General features: G+C 38.4%; 1 protein-coding gene across 3 annotated transcripts in view; it reads left to right on the forward strand.

Annotated features, from left to right (window-relative positions):
• The first annotated feature begins 256 nt into the window (after positions 1-256).
• Positions 257-24,075, forward strand: part of VPS36 (vacuolar protein sorting 36 homolog) — a 30,865-nt gene continuing 7,046 nt past the window's right edge. For 2 of the 3 annotated variants that reach the window (XM_027589663.2, XM_027589664.2), the window contains exons 1-9: positions 257-413; positions 7,789-7,857; positions 10,556-10,626; positions 13,484-13,598; positions 14,652-14,741; positions 15,422-15,508; positions 21,849-21,881; positions 21,990-22,067; positions 22,680-22,814. In XM_027589663.2, the coding sequence (XP_027445464.1) occupies positions 318-413; positions 7,789-7,857; positions 10,556-10,626; positions 13,484-13,598; positions 14,652-14,741; positions 15,422-15,508; positions 21,849-21,881; positions 21,990-22,067; positions 22,680-22,814 (774 nt within the window). In that variant the 5' untranslated portion in view covers positions 257-317. The remainder of the gene's footprint in view (positions 414-7,788; positions 7,858-10,555; positions 10,627-13,483; positions 13,599-14,651; positions 14,742-15,421; positions 15,509-21,848; positions 21,882-21,989; positions 22,068-22,679; positions 22,815-24,075) is intronic. The other variant, XM_027589665.2, reaches the window with a different exon arrangement.

Raw genomic sequence — 24,075 nt, forward strand, 5'->3', positions numbered from 1 at the left:
ACAAGGAAACGGCACAGATATGGAGGAGTAATGCACAATAAGGAAGTCCAGGCTGTGGTCTGGCCTTCCTCAAAGTCCCAGGAAAGCCCCGGGTCTGCGCGCGAGCTGGACCAAGGATGGGGTGTACGTTTCCGCCGGGCCACAGGCGGACCGACAGCCAGGGGGCGCCCCACGCACGACCCCAAGGTCCCGGGCGCCCTCCCCGCCCAGCCTCCGCCCCGCCCGCCGCCAGGGGGCGCCGCAGGCTGCCCAGCGCTCGGCTCGCCGCCCCCGAGCGCCGGCGCGGGCGAGCGGCGGAGGCCGGCCTGGCGGCGGCCATGGACCGCTTCGTGTGGACCAGCGGCCTCCTGGAGATCAACGAGACCCTGGTGATCCAGCAGCGCGGGGTGCGCATCTACGACGGCGAGGAGAAGGTAGGAGCGGCCTCCGGGACGACGCGCGGGCTGGCTGGCCTGCGGGGCCTCCCCGCCCGGGCGCCCGGTCCCCACCCCGCGGCGCTCGGGCGGCCGGGCTCAGGGAGCGGCGGGGACGGCCGACATGCAGCCGGGTGCCTGCGCCTCCGGCCCCGGATCGGGGGTGGTGACGGCGGGGCGCGGCGGGCGGGTGCCGCGTTTGCCGGGCCCCCTGACCCGGGGTGCCTCCATGACCGGGGTGCGGCCGGAGCGCGTGGGGTCTGTCCCACCGAGCGGGCCGGAGTGCCCTGCAGGGGTTTCTGAGAAGCGTGTCCGGGTCTCACCGGGACGCCTTTCTCAAGGCTCTTCCCCCCCACCCTCCCCGCTTTTTTTTGGAAAGGAGTCTAGAGCGTTTGTTTGGTAAAGTGATGGGGTAGGCCAGGCCTTGTCATCCTTAGGAGATGCGCTTGGGTATGGAGAGAAGTGTTCCCAGCGTGAGCGTTCGGTGCAGACTTCGTCCAACTGTTACCGCGGGGAGAGCCGGTTCCGCCTTGGCTGGGGCTGCGCCCCGCGGGAAGATCCGTACTCCAGAGACGAATGCTGGGGGGGGAAGGAAAGGCTGCTTTATTCAGGAAGCGGGCGGCCTGGGAAGACGGTGGACTAACGTCCCAAGGACCATCCTCCCCGTCCAGGCGAAGCCGGAAGGGCTTAAAGGGGAAGGCGGGGGGGGGGGGGGGGGGGGGGGGCGGGGGGGCGGGGGGGAAGGGGTGGGGCTCGGTGCTTGAGAAGCAGGTGCCCTGGCGGTTAGTCCGAGGTGGACATGACCATGAACAGACTTGCTGGCATCAGCCGCAGCTGTTTTCCAATGCAGTCAGGCCTTATCTTCTGGGAAAGTCTGGTCCACCCCTCAAGGCCAGCGGTCTGCAAAAGTCTGGTCCACCCCTCAAGGCCAGCGGTCTGCAAGTCTCACGGGAAGTAGGTTAGCTCTGCTGCACACCAAGGGACTTCGGTCAGCCAGCGAGGCGTGCATAAGCTTGAGGCAAGTTAGCCCTTGAGACCGGTTGGAGGGCTGTTGCAAAACTACTAACTTCTTCTGGATGAAATGTATAAGCTGGAATTAGAAAAATGTTAAAAACCTGTTTATTCACCAGCATTTTTATTTTCCAGAAGTTTCACTTGCTGTCTCTTTTTTTTTGTGGTTTTATTAATGTAACTTCCTTCTGTGCTTTTGCGTTTGTTCCTTGACCCATAGCTTTTCCTGGTCGGTGCCTGCAGAAGCTTGAGACTTCCTTCCTCCTAGGTCATGGAGGGCAGGGGTTACACAGCTATCTAGGGAGCACAGTCGACATGGCATAGAACCCAGGTGTTCTGCCTCCCTGAGGGTATTTTCCGTGTACTGTGTTGCCTCCATTATCAAGTCAGTGTCTTTTCCTTAAAATAACTTGCTTGGATTTACTTGATTTCCTGCCTTAGCACTTTTATTAACTTGATCTCAAATTGAGTTTGCATCTTTTGGTTGGAGTGACAAGCTAAATGTTTTTTGCGCCAAGGTTACAACCTCTGGAACTATTTTAAATGGGGAGCATAGTCAAATTCCCCTCCCTCAGCCCGTTTGATTATGCCTCTCTCTCAGAACTGAATGCTCACAATCATAGATTGGTGTTCAGAGACTCCACTAAAGACAGTCCCTGCAGGAAGTCACACTTTTGCAGGGCACCACACTCTGTTGTTCTGTGTAACTCCAATATACAAATTAGGAACATCTTGGCTGGCACATAATATAACTACGATTTATTTAAGACAATAAAAAGACAAAACCATGAGTACCTGTATATGAAAAACCATTGCTAGACCAGTGTATTCTAGTGTTTCCTTTTAAGTTTTTTGCTTCTTTTAGCGGACAAGTAGATAGAGTTATCAGAGGACCAATAACAAGGTTTTGGGAAAAATTTAGTTAAGACCCTTTAATCTACTGAGGAATTCTTAACTGTTCTAAAAGCTGAGGGTAGTGAGGAGGGATGTAGGTGTCCTGAAATTGAAGCAGAGTTTTAAGACAAGCCTGCTCACTGCTGCAGTCCCTGAGCTGCATCTATCTAATGAGTCACTGGCTAGTTGTGTGGCTCAGCTGTGTGGCTGAGGGCTAGACTGATTCCTGGGGGAAAGTCCCACGTCCTGGCTTCCTCCATCTGCTGGAAGGCTTCCAGACCTCACATAGTCTGAAGACTCTAGGAAGCTCCATATCAGCCTCCAGATCTGGTCAAGTTCCCTTTCACTATCTTTCAGTGGCTTCCTTGGTCTAGGGCACTCCAGTCCAAGTCTACTTAGCCTCCATAGCTTTGATCCTAACACATTCCTGAGGCAAGCGTGCACATGGCTGTCTACTAGATCAGGTGGTCGCTCCTGGAGGGCAGAAAGTGTGCCTTACTCATCCTTGTATCTTTTGGCTCATCGTGGGTGTGAAATACATGAAAAAAAAAAAAAAAGACCTGGATAATTAGAGCACCTACTATGTGCCGGGAGCTTTACACACAATCTCATTTAATCCTCTCCGTGGGCATATGAGGTGAGTATTTTATGGATGAGAAAATAACTCTTAGAAAGTGACTTGCGCGCAGAGAGTTAGTTAGCGGGAGAGTCAGGAGTTAAATCTCTATTGATCAGACTCCCAAAGCCTGCATTTTGTTCGCTGGGCTGCGGTGCTTCACGAATATAGCAGTCACCGGTGTCAGACTCTTTATGTAATGTTTAATATAGTGGATACGCCCAAAGATGAGGACACAGAGGCTCTTAGTTGGTAGTTGAGGAAACTGTGACCGTCTGAGGTCACATACTTAGTATTTGGTGGAGCCACAGTAGACTGCTTTTCCCACCGCCCAAGCACCCAAGCGTCTCTTGTGAATAAATGTGTCCCTGCTTGTTTCTACAGGCATAGTTCTCATGGGCCCATTATGACTGGATAGTATGTTGTTTTCCTAAGCAGCGTAGACACGTCATTTGTTTAAATTCACAGAAGCTTCTATAGCCTCAGCTAATTCAAAAATATAATGAAAGCAGGTTAGTAGTGTATAAAGTGGCAAGTTGGCAGCATTTACTGGGAGACTTGGAAAACGTTTATTTTCTTTCAGCTAGGTGTTTCGCTTTTAGGAATTTACCCCTGGGAAATAATCAGTGACGCATAAAAATATAATGAATGAGGATGCTTATCTCAGCATTGTTATATGTATTCTATATTATCACATATAGCAAAAATCGGAAGCAATAGGTTTTTGTTAATTAAATAGGACAAGTCTTAATCACATGAGGAATTGCTGATGACAGGCCACCAGTTGAAAAAAGCAAGTTATAAAACTATAAATATAATGGCTTCATTTTATTTTATTTAAAGATTATTCACACATGCACACACACATATATACACATACACATATGTATACGTGTGTGTATACACACATACACTCTGCCTGGTATGATTACGTAATTTCATTTTCTTTTTTAGACTTAAATTTTTTTTCCAGATTTTCAGCAGTGTATTACTTTTATAACAGAAAAATGTTAAATACTAAAAAAAAAAAAAACAGGGTAAGAGCTTATCCAGCGAATGCTTAAGTTCCATCAACCTTTAAGTAGTTAAAATTATTCTGGCTCTGAGTGGCAGGAGCAAACCAGCCTAAACTTGTCTATCAGGTTTAGCTCATAATCCCTTGGAATCCCTGAAGGGAAGTATTACACAACTTCTTCTCTTAGAGCGGCTGCGTTTTACATTTGCACATTGTAATTGACATAGCAACGGAATACACTCTGCCTTCAGCTTTTAAATTCACATCCTTAATGCTTGAATTTCAGTAAGAGAAAGTACATTTTCTTAATCAGAACTGTTAGGCTGTAATGTAGCATCGTGTACTCTCAAGTTGATAAAATACTTGTTTTTGGAAAAGGGAAATCTTACTCATTCACAAAAAAGAGGTTTTTAAAATCTCTTAAACTGAATTATTTGGTTTTGCCCAAACATTTGAAGCCAGACTGAATTAAGTGCCAGGAGTATGTATGTTTTACTTCTGATTCAGTAGAAAACATGGAACTCATCAAGTCTTTTCTCTGAGGGGTTGAAGTACTTTTGTGGAATGATCTCTCACAGAGCGTATTTAAACTAGATGACTCAGTAGGTCTCTTACCATTAAAGCTTTTAACCATATTGATAATGACTAACATATTAGTAATAAAGTTATACCTTACTCTTAGAAAATAATTTTTCAAAATTCATGTTAAAAAGGGGTTGGTTATTTATTATACAAGGAGTTTTTTGACAGAAAAAGTGTTTGTGTATGTTTGATTTAACAAATAATATGCACATTTCAGACTACACGAAGTTAAATATGGTTGTAACAAATTTTTTATTTTTTTCATTAGACAAATTATAAAGTTGTTAAATATAGGTAAGCCAAAAGAAGAAACTTGAAATAATCAGTAATCCTACTACCCATAAACAGTTAGTTTTGGCACGTTCTCTGTTTGTGGCTGTGTGTGTGTGTGTGTGTGTAATCATGCTATGTGTACTACTTTGAAACCTACTTTTTTCTTTGTTAATATCATGAGTATCTTGTAATAAATGTCGATTTGCATATATAATTCAGTTTATGATTATTTTTACTTAATGATATATAACAGTGTCCTAATCGGTTATTCACTTGACAGACATTTTTAACCACATTATTTTAAATTCAGAAGGATTATTTGTAATAAACTGGACCCTATGAAAATGCTTTCCTTTGAGTTTTTTTTTATTAAACAATTTTTTTTATTTGAATATAGTTGACACACAATGTTACATTAGTTCAGGGTGTACAACATACATAGTGATTTGACAGGTTTATACATTATGCCGTGTTTACCACAAGTGTAGCCACCATCTGTCCCAGTGCGATATCATTGGTTACATTCCTTTTATTCCCATGACATTCATTCCATAACCGGAAGCTTGTATCTCCCACTCCCCTTCACTCATTTTGCCCACACCCTCCTTCCCCCTCTGAGTTTGTCTTGTAAGGTGGCCTTAAAATGGGACCAGCCTTATACACTCTAGCCACACTTATTTTAGAAATAACTAATTACTCCTCAAAAGGATACAAGCAAGTCCTACCTTATGACAAATTCTACTTCCTAGTGGTTAGAGTTAATAGAGGCTTCCAGTATATTTCTTAATTTTAACAGAAATGAAGGGATTTGGTATATTATCTCCTGGATTCCGACTCTAAAATTTGCTTATTTATATACTTTTCAGTGCATAATAGCAAAGGATGAGGATTAAGGATTCGGTCCTAAAGATATAGCTGGCATATCTTTTTGTGTGTGTGTGATTGTATTATAGTTTTTAAAAATATTTTTTACATTTATATTTTGAGTAGGTGACCCAATCCCATGACAAAAATCCAAAAATCACAAAAAGTATAAAGTTAAAAGTCTCCTTTCACCTTTGTCTCTTTGTCACTCAGTCCCCCTCAGAGGCCACCAGTGTATCATTCTAAAGAGCTGTGCGTATGTATCATGGATAGGTATTTGTATAAAGTAAATTGTGTTTCCTTTTTTAAAATGTAAATTTGTAATATGCTATGCATACAAAGTTCTGAATCTTGCTTTTTTTTTTCCACTTAATCTATGTGGAGAATTTACCATATTTCATCAATTCTAAATGCCCATTCCCCCCCCCACACACACACATTTTAACAACTGGAATCAGGATGCATTTCATAATCAATAGCATCTTAGATTTTTTCAAATGTAATATGTAGATGAAGAGTCTCCTCATTCTTTTTAACGACTGAGTAGCAGTTCGTTGTGTGAGTGTACATTTCTCGATGGACATTTAACTTGTTTAATATATTTTGCTTTTTGCAAACAGCAATGAATAACTTAATAGTATATCATAATGCACATGTACAAATTCATCTGTAGGATAAATTCCTAAAAGTGAAATCACTGGATCAAAGGATATGTGTGTTTGTATTTTTGATAGATATTAATACATTGCCCTCCATGGTGGTTGTCCCTCCAGCAGTGTGTGCAAATGCTTATTTCCCCCATACTTCACTGGCACAGTGTTATCAAGCTTTTCAGGACCTCTACCCATCTCCTGGATGAAGGGGTGTCCTCATGTTCTCTTAATTTACCTTTTTCTTGTTATCTGTGAGGTTGGGCACCTATTAATGTGTTTAAGAATCATTTGTAGTTCCTTTCATGTGAACTTTCTGTTAATAGTCTTTGCCCATTTCTCTAATCGATTACAAGCTATTTTTTTAAAATTGATTGGTAAGAGTACTTTATATTTTAAGGAAATTAACCCTTTGTCTCTGATGTGAGTTACAGTTATTTTTCCCAGTCTGCCATCTTTGTTCTTGGTGGTTTTTGCCATGAGGGATTTGTGTGCCTGTGTGTGGAGTTCAGTTTATAAATCTTTGCCTCTAATGCTAATGGGCTTAGTGTTTTCCTTGAAAGACCTTCTCTACTCTTAGATTATTTAAAAAATTCTCTCGTGATTTCTTTCTATACTTTTATACTTTTCTGACTCTAATATTTGATCTAGACTTTATTTTGGTGTGGTGTATTAGGTATAAATCCAACATTATTACTATTATTATTATTATTCTGTACTGGGCAACCCAGTTGTCCTAGTGCCATTGATTGAATCTCTAGCCACACTTATTTTTGTATGTGTTTGTGTCTATTTTCTTATTATTTAAAAATTATTTTAAAAAATTATATGAGTGCTATACACAAATTCAATCTTATGGTAAAAAATTCAATCAATAGTGAAGTGGATAGTTTTAAAAGGGTGCCCATGCTTTCCTTCTTCCCATTTCCTCACATTTTTTCTGAGATAATCATTGTTAACAGATCAGGGAGTATTCCATTTATATCTTTTCCTACTAATGTGTGTATGTGTATATGTATACACGTGCATATATCTCACAATGTAGTTTAGGGGATATGCAGATTATCTCTTTCTTCTATCTGATTACCTTCTATGTGATATGCTGTAAGTTGCTTTCTGTCCCCCCTAACTCTGTCACAGAATTCTGTGAAAGTCCATGCAGCTCTACCTCATTCTTTTTAACCTCAGTATGGATTCCACGGTATGAATGTATCATACTAGACTTAACTACTACCCTGTTGTTACACATCTAGGTTGTTTGCGATTTTTTCCCAATTTTATTTATATATATATACACACACACACATATATATAGCTTATGAAGTGTGTAGTATTGCTTCTCTTTAATTTATGGTAAGCCTAATTCTCTAATGTTTATATGATTAATTTACTATTGTATAATTTGTGAGGAGGAAAATTTGACCACATTGAGTGATACATTAATGTTTTGTGACGATCTTATCTTTGTAGATAAAATTTGATGCTGGGACCCTCCTTCTTAGTACACATCGACTAATTTGGAGAGATCAGAAAAATCATGTAAGATAAAGGGTTTTTTAAAAATCTGTTCTGGGTTTTATTTTTTTATTTTATTTTTTAAAATTTTATTTTATTATGTTATGTTAGTCACCATACAATACATCATTAGTTTTTGATGTAGTGATCCATGCTTCATTGTTTCCATATAACACCCAGTGCTCCATGCAGTACGTGCCCTCCTTAATACCCATCACCAGGCTAACCCATCCCCCCACCCCCCTCCCCTCTAACACCCTCAGTATGTTTCTCGGAGTCCATAGTCTCTCATGATTCATCTCCCACTCCGATTTCCCCCCCTTCATTTTTCCCTTCCTTCTCCTGATGTCCTCCATGGTATTCCTTATGTTCCACAAATAAGTGAAACCATATGATAATTGACTTTCTCTGCTTGACTTATTTCACTTAGCACAATCTCCTCCAGTCCCATCCATGGTGATGTAAAAGTTGGGTGTTCATCCTTTCTGATGGCTGAGTAATATTCCATTGTATATATGGACCACATCTTCTCTATTCATCTGTTGAAGGGCATCTCAGCTCTTTCTACACTTTGGCTGTTGCGGACATTGCTGCTATGAACATTGGGGTGTATATGGCCTTTCTTTTCACTACATCTGTGTCTTTGGGATAAATACCCAGAAGTGCAATTGCTGGGTCATAGGGTAGCTCTATTTTTACTTTTTGTGGCACCTCCACACTGTTTTCCAGTGACACTACAGATAAAGGGCTGGTATCCAAGATCTATAAAGAACTTCTCAACTCAACACCCCCAAAACAAATAAGAAAAAATGGGCAGAAGACATGAATAGACACTTCTCCAAAGAAGACATACAAATGGCTAACAGACACATGAAAAATGTTCTAGGTTTTAAATTACTGAAGTCTTTTTTCTTTCTTTCTTTCTTTCTTTCTTTCTTTCTTTCTTTCTTTCTTTCTTTCTTTCTTTCTCTTTCCTTCTTTCTTTTTTTTTCTTTCTTTCTTTTCTTTCTTTCTTTCTTTCTCTTTCTTTCTTTTTCTTTTTCTTTCTTTCTTTCTTTCTTTCTTTCTTTCTTTCTTTCTTTCTTTTCTTTCTTTCTTTCTTTTTTCTTTCTTTCTTTCTTTCCTTCCTCCCTCCCTCCCTCCTTTCCTTTCCTTTCCTTTCCTTTCCTTTCCTTTCCTTTCCGTCAAAACTAAAAAATGCAATAAATTTCCATTTTCACAGTTTTAAAAGAGTGTGTCCCATATGATCTCTCTGAATGGAGTGCAGATAGAGGAGTTAGGGGTTGTCCCTCATTCAGCTCCAGAGAAGTCTGTAGTTGCTGAATAGAGAAAGAATCATGGTCACTTCTGTTTTTAAACACCAGTCAGAACCTACCACATACCTGAATGTTCTGTATGTAATGGGAATATTTCTCCCAATTGTTGTCAGGGGTCCTCAGAACAACCTGTTCCTGAGACTCTGGGAAGATGGGTCTGCCAGGAAGTACATGCTTTTACCTAGATATTGAGAAGAATGGCTTCTAAGTCACTCAGCAAGAGGAGAAACCTCCCTGTTTTTTTATTTCTAGGAAGAGAGAACAAGTTATGTGTATAAAGCTATTTTAATTCCAAAGAGCTTTAACGTGAAATGTATGTGTGTATAAATTTCAGTGTTGCCAGTAAAATAACCACTCTCTGTTATTTTCATAATTGCTGCCCCCTCCACCATGAAATTTTAATTTAATTAATTAATTATTTTTTTAAGATTTTATTTATTTATTTGAAAGAGAGAATGAGATAGAGCATGAGAGGGGGGAGGGTCAGAGGGAGAAGCAGACTCTCCGCCGAGCAGGGAGCCCGATGCTGGACTCGATCCCGGGACTCCAGGATCATGACCTGAGCTGAAGGCAGTCGCCTAACCAACTGAGCCACCCAGGCGCCCGAAATTTTAATTTTACAGGCAAACTATATACTGTACTGAGGCCCTTTGAAAGGCCACTAACTATTGTAAAATCTGACTCTTTTTGGCCCCCAAGAATCAGTCTTTGCTCCCTTATTGGTGATATTGCCCTTATTGGTAATGCATACCTTACAGCTGTTAATGGTGTCTAATTCTTTTAAAAGAAGTATGTATTTAGGAAAAAGTCTTTTTTGGAAGGATAGGTGTCCTTAAAACATATGTTTATAAATTAATCTTAGCATCATTTTTTGATTATCATATAAAGAGGCTAATTTAGAAACCCTTAGACTTATTAAATGCCAGTCATTTATAATAACTTAAAGTTAAATGTGCTAATAAAGGGAACCTACATCAGTATTTACTGTTAAAAATGGTGAGTGAAGTGTAGAAAACTAAAAAGAAAAAAAAGATCACCTGTATAGCACACTCCTTAAAGTTGTTTTGATTTACCTGTTCTGGTTTGGTTTTTTTTCCATATAAGGATGTGTTACATATAAAAAGTGTTCATATAAATACTGCTTTTAAAAAGATGTACCTACTGTAAAAACAAAAGTAGTTACAGCAGCTTTTAAACCTCTTACATTCTTCCATGTGGCAAAATGCCACCACAGTACTGTTTTCATCCCATTTTTCCTTTAGTTTATTTAAGGAATAAAATCATTTTACAATTTTTTATATTGTTTTTATTATTAAGTAAAGGTGCATGACACTCTTAAATACTATAAAACAAGGATTTCTGACAAGGAATCTGATGAATCATGTTTTGTATTGATTTCCTTCTAGGAGTGCTGCATGGCCATTCCTCTTTCCCATATTGTGTTCATTGAAGAACAGGCAGCTGGAATTGGGAAAAGGTGAGGTGTCTCTAGTGCAGTCTTTTTTCACAAAAATGTTCCAGTCAAGCTGTTACTATCAACTTAGTAGATTTATTATTGTGCCATGACTGCATATGTGGGAATGAATCTAATGATTGTGTTTTGGGGCTTTATAAAGAATAGTCGTTGGTCAGGAGCCCCCTAAGAAGATGTTTCCTACGTTAAACTCATGGATAAATGGAAGTCATTCCTAAAGCACAAATCAAGTCCTAAGGTTTGCTATAATATCCTTGGATCAAAATAAATAAGTGTTGGCCAGCTTGTCATTGCATGTGTTTCCACAAACATTCGCTTTGACATGTCTTTGTATCTAGTACTTAAAATCAGGAGTGACTTACCTGAGAAAAATGACTGATGTTACTCCTATTTCTAGTTGATCATTAAGTTTCTTCACTTTGACCTTTTCGGATATCAGTGTTAAATATTTCACATTTATTCATGTATCTAATATATTTCATAATATTTATTGTCCAAATTGGGACATTTATAAAAGTAATAGGGGGTGCTATTTATTTTATTTCATTATTTTTTAAAGATTTACTTATTTATTTGAGATAGAGACAGTGACCATGCGTGCGCAGTGAGCACATTGTGGGGAGGGGCAGAGGGACTCTCTCAAGCAGACTCCCCACTGAGCACGGAGCCCAGTGAGGAGCCTGGATGCGGAGCTTGATTCCACGACCCATGAGATCATGACCTGAGCTGAAACCAAGAGTTTTATGTTTAACTGATTGAGCCGCCCAGGCGCCCTGGGGGTGCTGTTTATAATTGGACCACGGAAGCATAAAATGGGACAGTTTTAGGCAAACCAGGACTTGTGATCACCCTGGTTTAAAGCCACACGTTAAAATGTTTCTTTTTAATCAGGTACATAAAATTCTGGCTTTTAAGTGAATGTAATTGATGAGGGCAACTTATGAACAAGTATTGCTGATAAGAATTTTTTTTTCCTTGTGGGCCCATTTTGAGCTTTAGTATAGCTACTTCAGTAGAGGTGAAACAAATATTGAACTTCACTGGAAATGCAATGCATGCCTTAATTATGAAGTTGTAGCTAGGATGCAAGATTGTTTATTTGACATAAAAGAAACTGACGTTTTAAAAAGATTAATAAAAGCACAGACTTTTAGAGTAGGCTATTTCTCTAATTTCTATTTTTCCCCTTGTCACTTTTTTCCACCTTACTAAGTTTTTTTTTTTTTTTAATGAAGGTACAATTACATATAACATTGTATGAGTTCCAGGTGCACAACATAATGATTCGATATTTGTGTATATTGCTTTTCTTAAGTTCTACAAAGTAAAACTTGAAGGTGTTGCAGATCATTTGAATTTTCCTCTGCTGTGTTCCAAGGAAATTTAAACTGTATAACAAAAATTGTTTAAAATATTTACCTTCCCATTAGTGTCTTATTTTTAAACATCTCCAGTGAGGAAGAATTTAATAATACGTCAGGTTAACGTTTCTCAAATATTCTCTTTAGTTCTCAGCTCCCTTGCCCCAAGCAATTACCATATTTCATTGATTCAAAATTGTATATATAGTTTCACCTTTTAACATGTCTCATCCCAAGATGCATCTTTGATTGGGTGGTTTTTAAACTTGAAATATGGTAATTGAATGACCTGCGAAATGAATATATTTGAAAACTGGCCTAGATCTTTTTAGCTGACTTTGAGATTTTTAAACTTCATTTTGTCCTGTAATCTTTAATTCTTCATTGAGTTTCCTTTGACAAAATCTGATAGTGGGGCTCAGATTTTTCAGTTTTAAAGATTGTGTAATGCTCTGCTCAGTCACCTTAACCTAATTGCCGTATTTTGTTGCTCTACCTGACTGCTCATTTCAGACAGTCCTGTTACTGTGATTGCATAGTTTATTTGCTCACCTGACTTAAGTTCACCACAAAGGAATAGGTTTGGAAGAGTCCTTACAAGTCTGGCCCTAGTTTACTAACCAAACCGTTTACTACACTGAGGAAGCCCCACACATGGTGTTTCAATTTAGTAGCGATATTTAGGCAATCAGATGGACCTAAACAAGATAGAATAATGAATAGGTGAATCTATAATGTGGTCATGAAGAAAAAGCCCTAAGCTGCGTATCCAAAGTATTTTGACTGAGTTTTTTGGTTTTGCTCATTTATGGAAGGAGATTGTTTATTGAGCAGACTGGGGGGAAAGGCGTATAAAGCTGAACCAATACAATGGTATTTTTAGTAGCACAGAAGATAATGATAGTCATAAAGATTATGGTAGTTTGTGCTCCTAGCACAGCGGCATTTTGAGATTTGTTTTTGCTGTTGGATTATCTTCTAGAGCATGCTGTTGATTGAGTGGCATTTTCCAAAAATGATACCGTAGAATGTTAGTTTTGGATGGAGATGGAATAAAATGTCAGCTGGCCAGTTTTATACAGATAAGTTTTCACATTTTGTTTTCAAATGAGTAGGGTAGGATGCTTTGGCAGAAATTATAGACCCCCTGGTAACCTCTGGGGATGACTCTACATGGAAAACCCTAATCATAAACCAAAATAGTGAACTGTCCCAGATTTCGCAAACTTATTTTGAACTTACTTGTTTGAAACCACATTTTTAATTAATCCATAGAGCTAGTAACTTGAACTTCTTGGTTCAGAGCTTATAAGCTGTAAGTAGAGGTATTTTTGAAAGGTTCATTAATGCTGAATTAATACAAAGTTTAAAAGGATTCCTTTCAGGATGTCCTTTGTTTCTACATGAATTTTAAAAGTGAACTAAAATATATTAAAAATTATGAAAATAGAATTAGGCATTCTTAAAAGGTAATTAAATTCATTACATTTATTCTTTAGTGCCAAAATAGTGGTTCATCTTCACCCAGCTCCACCCAACAAAGAACCTGGTCCGTTCCAGAGTACTAAGAACTCCTACATCAAACTCTCCTTCAAAGAACATGGCCAGATTGAGGTAGGTTTTTATATGCGTAAAAGTGGACTAGAAACGTGTGCTTGTGTGTGTTTTTTGTTGTTGTTTGTTAATATGATGTAAATCAATATTGTTCAACATACCAGGTTTCACCATATTTTTACAATAAAATTTTTATATCTTAAGCCTTATCAGTAGAAAATACGAAGTTTAGGTTTTGGTGGGAACGGGAAACAGGAGGGTGTGGTCCCAAGGAAAAAGCAGAAGCTGTAAAAATGCTAAGTCATGCCATTAGGCTACTAGTAAAGTTTTCAGTAGCTTGGTTAAAGAGGCAGAGTATAATGCAGTGAAATGTTAAACCATCTCAGTATCTGGTAGCTCACACCAGCCTTAAGTCAGGAAGTCTTTCTTGACTCCACACAAATCTCATCACTCAAGTACTTACTCCATAGTATGATAGTTTACATGTTCCAAGTAGTAAGTCACTGTGTAAGTATTCTTCAGACATTTACAAGTGTGTGTTTATCTCATTGATACCCTAAATTATTTATGTGTTTTTTCTATGGCACTTCACTCAGCACTCCTCACATGGTAGGCACTAAGAAAAGATAAGCGACTAACTGAAATCATTCTCACTGTAGTTAAACAATATAGTTGATTTTTTTGTGAGTGTAGGGATGTTTTGGCCCTAATTTCTGGCTTCACATTTTAACTAGACAAATTATTCTCTGCTTCCTTCATGGATAATGGTTGTATATTTTTCTTGGCACTATATCTGTTTCGCTATAGATTGAAAACAATCCACATATGTGAGATTGTTTAAAGTAGGTCTATTTATTCATTGTCACTCATCTCTTTGTTGAGAATAGCTCACTTTATATAGAAGGTCAGTTTCTTTCTTTTTTTTCTTTTCCTTTGTGCTTTATGAAGCTGATCCAAGAAAAGAACTTCCTTTCATTTCTTTTGATGTTTCTGAGAGTTCTAGGCTTGTTGCAAATGACTGAACAGGCCTTTCAACTAGAGAAATGTTAATGATTTGTATGAGGATACTATAACCTGACTGACTCATTTAAAGTGTATGTATATGTACAACAGTTTTACAGGCGTTTATCCGAGGAAATGACACAGAGAAGATGGGAGAATATGCCGGTTTCCCAGTCATTACAAACAAATAGAGGACCCCAGGTATTGTTGAAACTGTTTCTGAATCCAGTATTTTTTGCTAGAACTTGCTAGAACAAAATAATGATATTCTGATTAAACATTTATTTTCACAGAACCTAATTTAGTGCTCTGCAGACAGTAGACACTTAGCAAAAATAAATAACTACTTAACAGAGTGATTCTTGGGGTGGTAGAAGTTCCATTCCATTCACTACATTCTGTTCTTCATAATCAGTGTGGCATCTGAGAGAACAGACAATGCCTCTGGGTGATGTTTTTCAGGCCAGTCTAAAATAACCACCAACCGTGCACAGATACTCAAATGTGTGAAAAATGCAGTTTGTATAATAACAGTCAAATACCAAAATTTTAACTATAATTTCTTGCATATTTGAGACCCTATTAAATATCTGATACGTATATAGCTTGCCAAAGAACAAACATGAATTTGATTTATATCTAAAATACAGAGTAAAATATGCCACTTATTGTATGTTTAGTTTTTTTAATAATGATTTGAAGATCGTTATGTATGACAAGAAACTGACAAATGTTTTGAAAGGAAACTAGATGTAATCATATGCTGGTTTTCTTTGGTTCTTTGTGGGTCCCTTCCCACCATTGAAAACATGTTGTGGTGGGTTGCAAAATAGTGTGTCCTTCCTATTTTGTATGTTTTATTTTCTACTTTTGTTTTTCAGCCAGGAAGAATAAGGGCTGTAGGAATTGTAGGCATTGAAAGGAAATTGGAAGAAAAAAGGAAAGAAACGGACAAAAACATTTCTGAGGTAACTCATACATAAAGTTCCGGTCAGCTGTCTTTCTTGGCCATTTGTGTTTATTCTTTTGGATGTAGCTGTGACTAATTCCATTCTGTGTTTTGGAATATACTTAGTTTGCCCGAAGCCACAGTCTCTTATTCCAGGCCTTCTTCAGGTTGGCATAATTTAGCCAAAACATGTTTTAAAAACGTTTTCCAAAAAGAAATGAAAATGAAACTCAAATTTGTTTTCTGTGATGTTCACAACATTGTGGGTTGCTGTATGTAAATTTTAAAGCCTAGATGGAATTAATTGGAGAATACTAATGAATTCCAGGTCCTCTGTATAATTATTTGGAGGTTTGGTTAACTTAGTTGAGGGAAAAATGCTATTCTGAGGCTGTTAACCTGGCCAGACACCACACAGTTTTATGCCACTGATGCTCAGGGACCAGACATGGACACAGTAAGAAAGGTGCAGACCAGCCCATCCTTTCCACCAGGAGAACAACCCTGAGCATGTGCTTCGCAGTGTGTCTGCAACTTCATCATATCTGAGGAAATGCAAGTGAAAGGGAAAGAAGTCTAGTTAAGAAAAGCAGTTAGATTCTGCAGTCAGCTACTACATTGGAACATGTCATTAGTCTTCCTGTGTTTATATAAAAATGGTCTTGGATTTTTTATGAAATGACTATGAAGTAATTCTTTAGTTTTTAATACTAGTTTGTAAGTAAAATTCCATTGACTAGTGCTGTTCATAGAATTTCAAAGATGTATATCAATCGAATAAAGTCTAAACTGCAAATAGTTATGGGATACCTGTATTAATCCAGATTTTCCAGAGAAACAATCAGTAGGAGACCTATAGATACCAATACACAAATGTAGTTATCAATATATCCCTCTCTCTATATATACACACACAATGCCATTTAATATAAGGAATTGACTCATGTGATTGTGGGGACTGAAAAGTCCCACTATCTGCCACCTGCAAGCTGGTGACCCAGGAAAGCTGGTGATAGAAATCCTAAACTAAGTCCAAAGGCCTGAGAACCAGGAGCGCTGATGGTTTAGGTCCAGTCCAAGGGCAGGGTAAGACTGCTGTCTTGGCTTAACCAGTCAGGCAGAGAAAGCGTGAGTTCTCCCTTCCTCCAGCCTTTTGTTCTGGCCCTCCGAGGATTGGATGATGCCCACCTGCAGTGAGGAGGGCAGTTCTGCTTCTGGCTACCAATTCAAATGCTAACCTCACATGGAAATACCCTCACAGACCCATCAATCATGTTTGATCAAGAACCTGGGCACCTCATGATCTAGCCATGTCCACGTATAAAATTAATCACCGTATTACCAAGTATGGGCCCACTAGATTGAAAATATAGATCATTGAGAAACCAAGGTCATTTGACCTATTAAGTGCCCATGGTCTAGGTTTTGCTGATCTCATATTTATGGTAAAGTTTTATACGTTCCTCAGCTCTAAGTATTTCCTGCAAAATGGCAGTTGGATCTAGAGGCCTGATCAGACTCGTGTTTGATCTCTTTGCTGAGACTAGCGGTGATGCTGTATTTTTTCCTAAGGAGGCACATCCTGTCTTTGTTGATGATGGCAGCAGCTGTTCATGTTCATTGCATAGATCTGCTGGTTCACTGGTGGTTACAAATGGTGATATTCTAGGATTTATTTTTTATTAGTTGGAATACCTTTTGAAGAGATGCTTCCCTTCATCTACTATTTGACTACTCAGTGATACAGGTCATACAGCGAAGGCAGAATAAGTGCCTTTTTCTTTATCATCAGGATAATTAATTGGTTCCCTATCATCCTTCAGTGGCAACTCATTTGAGGTTTTTTACATATGAGTATGAATTCACAATCTTAACCTATTTGATGGGTTTCAATCAGTTGCAATTATTATCGTTTAAAGCTCACATTGTCCCATCTTTGGCCCGTGGGAGCCTCTTCAAGTTGGCTCCTAAGTGCTTTTGATGTGACCTGGTGGATTTTGATAGCTTCCTTGCTATTTACTATGACAAAAGTTCCAGGACCAGCTTGTACATTTCCTGCCCCAGATCTGGAATCAGCCATTACCTGAGAAGTCCCTGTTTTTCCTAGATGCCCAAAGGCTTTTTCCCCTCCTCTTTTTTATAAAGCCCAGTAATTTTACTAGAATGTGTTGGTTGATGTGTTAGTCATTCTGGGTTGTTATTCTCAGGTACGCAATATGCTCTTAGTATTTGGTTCTAAAAATTGCTTTTAATTTCAGGGAATTTTTTCAATTTTATGTTTTAATAATTGCTTTATTTTTTTCTCTCTGAAACCATTAGCTGTGTGTTGAAGCTCTACTGCCTAGCTTTACGCTTGGCGACTTTCCTTTTTTTTTTTTTTTTTTTTTTTAGATTTTATTTATTTGTCAGAGAGAGAGAGCGCGCACAAGCAGGGGGAGCGGCAGGCAGAGGGAGAGGGAGAAGCAGGCTCCCTGTTGAGCAAGGAGCCCGACTCAGGACTCGATCCCAGGACCCTGGGATCATGACCTGAGCCGAAGGCTGACACTTTACTGACTGAGCCACCCAGGCGTCCCCTGCTTTGCGACTTTCAAACCCTTTTTATCTCTTTAATTTCTTTTTTATTAGGAAATCTTCCTCTTTCTAGCCTGTTTCTCTTAAGGCACTATCTGTTGTGTTTATTCATTCTTGTGTTCTAATATAGTCTTTATTTCAGAAATGATTTTTTCAAAAATTCTTTCCTGAATCATGTCACTTCATTTCTGATTTATTTTGTCCATTCATGGCTTGTGTCATTTTATTAACATCTTTTAGCTCTTGTTGAAAGAAAAGGTTAAATTTTGATCTGATCTGTGAACATGTCTTTCCAGCTTGCTTTTGTTATCTGTAACGTTACTTTACTCCTTATTTTCTTTTTTCTCATAATAACTTTGTGTGGCATTTGACCTTGATACTTTGCCGTTGCTATTTTTCATATGGAATTAGTTTTCCTGAACTTTGAGAGGAAGGCCTAGTGTAGGGTAGCTTGTCTTACTCCACAGAACTCACTCTTCCGCTGTGTTCATGCAGCGTTAAAAAAGGTGGTGGCTTGCTTTCTGATTTCCTGGCCCTATATTCCCTTCCCCTGTTTTTATCTGGACCTTTTTTTGCCCTTCCTCTATTCTTATTCTTCTCTTGCTCAGTTTTTGAGTCCTCTGTTTACGGTTTCTCCCTGGTGAGGGATCCCCTGCTGGAAGCAAAACCTGGAGGGCCAGCCCTTCCTGAGGACCCCTCATACCCACCCATTAGTGAGGTGGGCAAAACCCTCCCAGTTTTAGTTCCTGTCCTCGTATTGGCTAGACTCTCTTTCCAGTGACTACCTATGGGCTCCTTTGGGGTTCTCTTGTCGAATCCATCACTTGCCCTGTTGCTTCCCTTTTCTTTCTCCTGCCTAGATGCTGAACAGCATGCAGATCTTGTGGCTCTTGGTGGTTTGTCCTTACCTGCTTGTAGCTTGAGGTTTTTTTATAGCTGTCTTGTCACTTAGTTCTATAGTATATGCTGCCTGTGGATTTTTGGTTTTGAGATCTAGTTGCCCTCTTTTTATGTTGGGATTTGTAGAGATTCAGAAACTTTGCTGCCATCGCCACCATCTTCCCAGAATCTTTAAATTCACAAAGTTCCAGCATTTTGGCATTACAGGGGTTCTTACTCTCCAGAGAAGTAATCATCTAGTGACTGGATTTGGAAGCAGGGTTATGAGAACTCAGGTCTCCTGATGTGCTGACAAGTGTGGTCCTCCTACGTCGTGGCCACTCTCTGTGCCATTTGGAAGGTACTATCACTGTCCTCTTTCGGCGACATTTGTTGTCATCTTTTTGTGTGACACCTTTAGAGATGGCATGGAGCAGTGAACTAATTTTGAATTACTAGTATTTTTTCTGAGTGGTGCCATACTAATTTGGTGTTCAAAATCATGTTTTTCTTAATTTATGAAATGCTGTTCAGTTTCAATCTAATTTTCATGGAGTTGCATAGCTCCGAGGGTTTAACACAGTCATCGTGCTGTCTCACACAGGTCAGTGATTTATTCAGTAGGTGGTCCTTGCTCTCTACTCTGTGGAAGTCCTGCATCAGGTAGATGTTTTAGATACGACAGTGCACCAGACAGGCAGGCAGACAGGCATTCCCTACAGTGGGAGAAATGCCGTGTTAGAGAAAACAGTGGCTGCAGCAGGAACACATTACGTGGCCTCTAACTTCTTTGGGGGTCAGGGAGGCCTTGTTAGCACTTGTAATGGAAGTCAAGGCCTGGAAGTTTAGCAGGCACTGGCAGATGACTAGTAGGGTTAAGAGGACCCAGGTAGAGGGAACAGAGTATGTAGAGAATCAAGAAAACTGAAACGGGGTGCCTGGGTGGCTCAGTTTAGTGTCTGACTCTTGATTTTGGCTCAGGTCATGATCTCAGGGTCTGGGATTGAGCCCTGCATCAGGCTCAGGTTGAGCATGGAGTCTGCTTAGGATTCTCTCTCTCCCTCTCCCTCCGCCCGCCCCCCCCCACGTGTACATGCACACACTCTCTTAAAAAAACAACATACACAAACAGAAAATTCAGGAATATATTAATAGTTACTGAAGCTAATAACCAAAATAATGACTGAAAGCAAGAAATAATGCTATAAATCAACTCACAAGCATACTTTTAAAGCAGTTGCCTTTTTTTTTTTTAAATTAGAGTGGAAATTTGACTGTGGATATGGTAGAGGGGTAGATGGTTCTGTAAAGTGGCAGGTAAAATAATAGAATGGGCAAAGGCATCTCTTGCATTTGTACATATGTTGTACATATGTTGCTTTAATTTTATTATAGGTAGTTTCTCTATTTTTTAGATAATTGGCTAATTCCAAATTTTAGAATAATAACGTAGATAGAAGTGAGGAAGCTTTTGTGTTTTATGATTACTTAAAATATAGGTATTTCTTCTAAGACACTAGAATATTTGTATTTATTTTTTACGGACCGTAAGCTATAGGGCTAATTTATGTATTCTGTATTCAGTGTGGACTCACTATTACTTTTAGCATATTTTTTATATGAAAATGTAACACAGTAAATAAAGGGATTTACCATAAAATTTTAAAAAGTGTTGTCTTACTAGTTTTCTTTACACAGGCAAGAGAAATCTATCAATATTTTGTATATCTGAAGTAAGAATCTAAGTGTGTAAAGTGTTTGTGTGTTTTATTTTTGAAAACTAGGTTGGTGTGTGATTTGCCTTCCATTTAAACGTTAGAATTGACTTAGTTTCAGAGCTGGTGCCCAGAGTTTCCCACAAAAGGTTTCCTGCATCTGCTGACTGTTGCTGATAAGAGTCCAGTGTTTAAGCCTTTTGTTTATCTGAGGAAATTCCTGTTAGGTGTGTGCACATTCCCCTTTGTTTTCAGTATTAGCCTTAGTAAGTCTGGCCATAAGAATCTTACACAACACTCTATTCTTTCAGCAAAATCCTTTTGCACATGGGGGATACTTTTCTGCGTGTAAGTAAGATGGGCATGAGCTAATCAGAATCTGTTGACCACTACTCTGTATGAACCAAAAGATTTTTCATTTAATGATAAGCTGCTTAATTGGTTTAAAAAATAACATCCGTGCACATCATTTGGAAGATGTTCTTCACTGGAAGTACTGTTTTGGCAGTATGAAATAAATTTATTGTAAATTTGTCTGATTAAGTTTGAAGAAGACTTTGAAGTGGATATTTGATGAGTTTTATTTAAGTATGTTTTGGTGGTATTTGAATGTTTTTCTTTCTGATATCCACTGTATCCAAAGCTACAAGTATAATCTGTTCAGTATTTAGAGGCTGAGGTTTTCAGTTTCAGTTAAATCACACCTGCTATTACAGCCAAAACTGTTGTGCCCAAGGAAGTATTCCGGCAGCTGTGCATTGCCATTTTCCACCAGGAAAGCTTTACACAGCCTTTGATTCTTGACCTCCCGTCAGGAAATGGTTTTGGGAAAAACCAGTGACAAATTTTCTTGCTAGTGTGAAAGAACAGTAAATAATATTTTCTGAACAATTTACTACTTATGTCACCTTTTGTTTAATCAGACAGACATCAATGATAACTGTTTTCTCTTTGAAAATGTAAAAAGTCATTTTTCACCGTTTGTTTTGGAAAATTTATGGTTTCTTAGCTAAACTGAATTCTTAGAACTAAGATAGGTTTATTACTTATGTAAATATTTACATAGATTGATATTTGTAAGAAATTTTCAAAAATTTTTGTATAAGGGAAGAAAATAGAGAAACTAAGCTTCTTTGCTTTAAGACATTTTAATTCTTTAGATAGATTCCACCAAAAACTCATCTCTCATTTCAGGCCTTTGAAGACCTCAGCAAGCTAATGATCAAGGTATGTGTAATTTACACCTATTGAATTCCTCCCAGTTATGATATGAGTTTTGTTAGCAGACACTTTGGGGACATGATTTCTTTCAGTCTTTTACTGTTCTCTTGACAGGCTAAGGAAATGGTGGAGTTATCAAAATCAATTGCTAATAAGATTAAAGACAAGCAAGGTGACATCACAGAAGATGAGGTAAATAGGTTGCCTTTTTAAGGCATTAGAAACGAGATTAGACAAATAATGCAGTGATGTTTTGGTGGGTTAGGAGTTTCTTTCTTAATGTAGTGATTTCTGTTAGGGCTTGTGGATAGATGAGAGTATTAAAGAAAAAGTCAACCAGTAGGATTAGAAGATACTTGAATACCTTCTTTGGGAGTGTGGAAAAGAGAGATACTGAAATGTGTAAGGAGTGGTTGTTTTATACATACCCATATGTTTGATACTTGTTTCATTAAATTTGTCTACACTCTGGTCACAGCCGTGTTCCTTTCTAAGTTTTTGGCTTTATCATTTGGTTGGCCTTAAATACAGCGCAGTTGCTACCTAAACCTCTTCTCACACCGAACTTGTGAGGTCAGTGGAGTATGAAATATCAAGATAAGGAAGAATTAATTAGCTTTATGCAGGGAACTACTAGAAATCCACTTTCTTAGAGTTTATGCTATAGAAACAAGGTAGAAGAAATGGGTGGATATAGAAATAATTGAGTAGAATTGAATTTATGATAGAAAGATTTCAAATGTTGGGGTGGAGAGACTAATGCTGTTTATTTGTCCTTTTGTGCATTTTCTTCTCTGATTATAGACCATCAGGTTTAAGTCCTATTTGCTGAGCATGGGCATCGCTAACCCAGTTACCAGGGAAACCTGTGGCTCTGGCACACAGTACCACATGCAGCTGGCCAGACAGCTGGCTGGAATACTGCAGGCGCCGCTAGAGGTAAAAGCAAAACCTAAGTGGTCTCTCGGTTTTGTTAAATAATTGCCAAGTCTTCAGAAATCTTAATGCGAGTTTAACTCCTTTCACAGTGTGGCTACTATTCAACCAACATGTTATTTTTTTCTTTCAGGAATATTAAATCATTTTGGTGTACTTATTAGTGGATTTGTTGTCAAAATCTAGATTGTTTTCAATTTCCATTTCAGATATCTGTAACTCCTTAAATCTATTTGATAGGAAGTTTTTCTTATCTCTTGTTTTCAAAAGGAAATACATGATCTCTAGATGTTTATATATATTCCTATATATCGAATCTTAATATAAGTGTACTGTTAATCATTTCATAATACAGATTTATCTTTTGACATTACTCAGGCAATCAAAACTTCATTTATTAAAAAAACTTCTATTAAGAAGTATTTCCATCATGACAAAATAGAATAGTATAATGAATCCCTCCGTGCCTATCATCCAGGCTCGTGTGTAAGCAGCCTTCACTCAAAATTACTTTAAGGCAATCCCAGACATCACATTACTTTGTAAATTTTTCAGTATGTAATTACAATGATAAAGATGCCTTTAAATGTAATTATAATCCCATTTCACACAGGAAAAGTTAAAAATAGTTTTTTAGTATTATCAAATATATTGTTAGTAGTCACATTTTCTCTTACAGTTGGTTTGTTCAAATCAGGATACCTTGCAATTGGTTGATTTGTCTCAAAGTTTTTTGTGTTTTTTTTTAATTCCATGTTTCCCCTTCTCCTGTCTCTTTTTTCCTCTCCCATACAACTTATTTATTGAAGAAACTAGTGGTTTATTATAGAGTGTCTCAGAGTCTGAATTTTATTGATTTGTGTTTTAACATACTTCCCTGCTCCATGTATTCCATGGAAGTTATATATATTCCAGACTGGAAGTTATATCTAGAAGTTCTTCTTTCCTTTTCTCTGATGCACGTTTCATAGAGGGTGCTGTGCATTTCCATCAGGAGGTACATAATGTCTGTCTTTTTGGTGATGTAGCAGCAGCTACTAACAGTCAGTATCTAGATCTGTTATTCATTTGGGGTTACAATGGTGATATTCCTATTTAATTCCATGATTTATTCATTTATTAGTTGTAATAACTTAAAACATTTAAATACACTTTTTGAAACATGGTGTAGAGGCCCTCATCTCATTTAAGTAAATGTTAAAACAGTAATGATGTTAAAGTCCAAATACTGAATTTGAAATGCTTCATGTATCTGACTAGGTTT

Source organism: Zalophus californianus, chromosome 3 (genome assembly GCF_009762305.2).
Source record: "Zalophus californianus isolate mZalCal1 chromosome 3, mZalCal1.pri.v2, whole genome shotgun sequence".
In the NCBI taxonomy this organism is placed as follows: domain Eukaryota; kingdom Metazoa; phylum Chordata; class Mammalia; order Carnivora; family Otariidae; genus Zalophus; species Zalophus californianus.